Source organism: Augochlora pura, unplaced genomic scaffold (assembly GCF_028453695.1).
Source record: "Augochlora pura isolate Apur16 unplaced genomic scaffold, APUR_v2.2.1 APUR_unplaced_8989, whole genome shotgun sequence".
NCBI lineage: Eukaryota > Metazoa > Arthropoda > Insecta > Hymenoptera > Halictidae > Augochlora > Augochlora pura.
In genome coordinates, this window is record NW_027589822.1 from 1 (window position 1) to 3,000 (window position 3,000).

The following is a 3,000-nucleotide window of genomic DNA, read 5'->3' on the forward strand; positions in this document are numbered from 1 at the left end:
ACATGAGGATGTGGACACCCGACCACTTTATGTTCTCTAAACCAATCTGCACTTAATGGACCCAAAAGTCCTAATGGTACCATACTTTGCTTTGAGTAGAAAATGTAGTCTATTATTCCTTTGAAATCGAATCTGTGAAATTCAAGATTATGCAACATAATATTATATAAATGAACGCACATCCTGTTTATCATTGTAAAACTTACGTATAATTAGTATAGGGCATGATGTCTTCACTATAGGCAGATGCAAGTTTAAAAGAGTGGGTGAATTCATTAGGTTTGTCGCAACCAGAGATCTTTTGTAAGCATGATTTATAAGCTAAGTCTTTAAAGTCACGGTGATCGGCCGCTACTCGTCCGGATGTAAGAAATTCGATTACTCCTGTTTTGGAAATAAATATATACGTTTGTTTAAAATCGTTTAATATTAATCTTAGTTACATTCTTGTTTCGCCATGTTAAGCTACCACACATATAATTAGCACCATTGTGTTACTTAGTTGTCTATGTATATTTACATGTTATACAGAATGTATATTACATTTGTCAATACATTCTTAACAAAATTTAAATAAATCGTGTTAATAACAAAAACCAGATCGTATCTACATAACTGAAATTAGAGTGCTAAAGCATATGGGAGCATCTTAACATAAAATATTATCATGAGAATATGTTTATAATATTTTACCAGAATCAGGTAAGGAATTGAAGTCACCACAAAGTAATAGTTGAACATTGGAAGAGTCAGGCTTGTGGCCAAGTCTGAAAGACTGGCCAGCTTGGTCCAATATGGAACGTAATTCATTGCTGAGCATCATTGTTTGAATTAATTTAACATCACAAAATTCTGGATCCCAGTGGATGTGTGCTGTACATACTAAAATTGGTTGTTGAACTTGTGCTGGATCAGATGGCAGGCCTACAAAAATGAATTGAAAAAGGTATTATATTTATAAGTATTACAGTAAAATAAATAGGTTATCAAAAGTGTTATAAGTTTTAAAATTTTCTTGCTCTTATTATCTGTTATTGTACTACAGTGATTTTCAATATTTACAAGATATTAAACTAATTCATAATATTTCACAGCATCTCACTTGAATATATTGATTAATTTATATCTTTTGTAATTTTTCAGAAAGATTTTCATTTTGTTGTTTATGTTAATATTGGATATCGTACTATTTGTACATATTTGTTAATGCATTCGATCATATTCATATAACAAATGGGGAATACATGGAAAAATAAAACACCAGGTATTAAGTTTGATAATATAATTTATTTAGAAACTATAGAAAACAATTGAATTAATTATTGATATTTCAAATGCAATACATAAAATAATGACACAGTACACAGGAAACCATGAATAAAATAAATGACTTGAACAATTTAAAGACGATGGCTAAAAAGTATTTTTGTTGCAAAATTTATATAGATTTATTGATCGTTAGAATATTACTGTCATGGTGAAAGCACCATAAAGAAGAAGACAAGGGTAAGCAATTAAGAGACGTTGATTTTCCTCTCCACATATAGTAGCAAGTAATCTAGACGACGAAAGGGTTGCCCAAATCACTGCCAACAGTGTAAGACTTAATCCTATGGGACCTTTCAGAGATGTAAAAACGTTAAAGCTAGCAAGTACTACTACAGGTAACAAACAATATCCCAAAACAGACGCGATAGAAAATAACGTGATGTTACTTCTATGGCTCATTAGCGACAAAAGAATATACATGAATATACAGGATGTCATCGCCAGTCCGTAAACATAACTGAAATTATCTTTCGAGTCTGTTAGCGACAAACACGCGGCAAACAGTATACAGAACGCGACTGGGCCAGCCAAATCAGAATCCTGAAGCAAATAGTTCGCGTCGTCGAGTTCTCCTCTTTTATGAAACGGATTCAATACGGCCAATGTTCTTTGCAATATTCGTTTAGGGTCTATGCCCAGTTCTTCCAAGAGCGGCGGTTCATCGTCCTCGTCCACGTATCCGCTTGATCCTAGATTTTTATATTAACCATTATAAAAATCATATACATATTACTCTTATCATGATTCAATTCGATCACCTTTTGTAAAGTCGTCTTGGTTGTACATATCACCGCTGTACGCATTCTGACCGTGACCGAGATAGCTTTTTTGATTATACGGTGCGTAATTGTCAGATTGTTGATCGCTGTACGTCTGGAATTCGAAGTGTTGGTTAGGTTGACCGAAATCGGAGGGATCGAAGTTGTATTGTCCTTGCATCGGTTGGCCCATATAATTTTCCCCGCCGGTGTAACCAGACATTTTGTACGACCGTTTTACAGTATACGATATGTTTTCAATTTTAAATATAATCAATGACAGATGCGATATTTATTGGTAATCATGACACCGTACAGTGATGAGAACTTCGTGCTTCTACAAAGTTCGTGAATCCGGTGTAAGAGTTCGCTGTAGTAGAGCCGTATAGGTTTCTATGTTATCGACAACGAGAAGCTGGGAACGAAATTTAAACACCACGTTAGATATCTCATTCTGAGTCGTTCAAAGATTTTCATAAGCGTTTATTTAATTTAAATAAAATTCGCTCGTAACAATGGAATGCAACTATAGCTATTATATATTTATTTCTAAAGTTATGCACAATTTGAGGGTATTATTTTGATTGCTTAAGATAAAGAAGACACGAAAGTTGAGCTGACTCTTTATTTCAGCAATCAAAATAATTTCCTCAAATTTGCATAACTATAATTGCATATGTAATTTCAATGAACCAATGAAAATAATGAATATTTAAATACTATAACTCTGACCATCACTTTCAATTCTACAACGTGGATTGCAATAAAAAAAGCCCCTTCTAGATTTCGACTCTTTTTGGCACGACGAGATTCAGCTCCGTGCAAAAGTTTGCAATTCTATAAAGAACGCGTGGCCACGCATTGATAAAACAATTTCAAAGGCTGTGCACCAGCATTCAGAAATAGATTGCAA

General features: G+C 33.7%; 2 protein-coding genes across 2 annotated transcripts; both read right to left on the minus strand.

Annotated features, from left to right (window-relative positions):
* Nucleotides 1-3: 3 nt before the first annotated feature.
* On the minus strand, nt 4-919 carry Twin (CCR4-NOT transcription complex subunit 6-like twin; the record flags this gene model as incomplete). The annotated part of the gene is made up of 3 exons (XM_078195929.1): nt 694-919; nt 207-384; nt 4-132 (listed from the first exon to the last, which is right to left on the minus strand). Coding segments are annotated over exons 1-3 (437 nt in total), but the record flags the coding sequence as incomplete, so codon positions are not given.
* Nucleotides 920-1,265: 346 nt separating this feature from the next.
* Yip1d1 (Yip1 domain-containing 1) lies at nt 1,266-2,429 on the minus strand. The gene is made up of 2 exons (XM_078195930.1): nt 2,088-2,429; nt 1,266-2,018 (listed from the first exon to the last, which is right to left on the minus strand). Exons 1-2 carry the CDS (start codon nt 2,308-2,310, stop codon nt 1,459-1,461), a joined length of 783 nt encoding a protein of 260 aa, XP_078052056.1. The 5' UTR covers nt 2,311-2,429; the 3' UTR covers nt 1,266-1,458.
* Between the last annotated feature and the right edge of the window lie 571 nt (nt 2,430-3,000).

Coding starts and splice junctions, on each gene's coding strand:
- Yip1d1 (XM_078195930.1), bottom strand. CDS start 2,310: ATGTCTGGTTACACCGGCGGGGAAAATTATATGGGCCAACCGATGCAA. Junction 2,019..2,087: donor CCAAGACGACTTTACAAAAG/GTGATCGAATTG, acceptor ATAAAAATCTAG/GATCAAGCGGATACGTGGAC.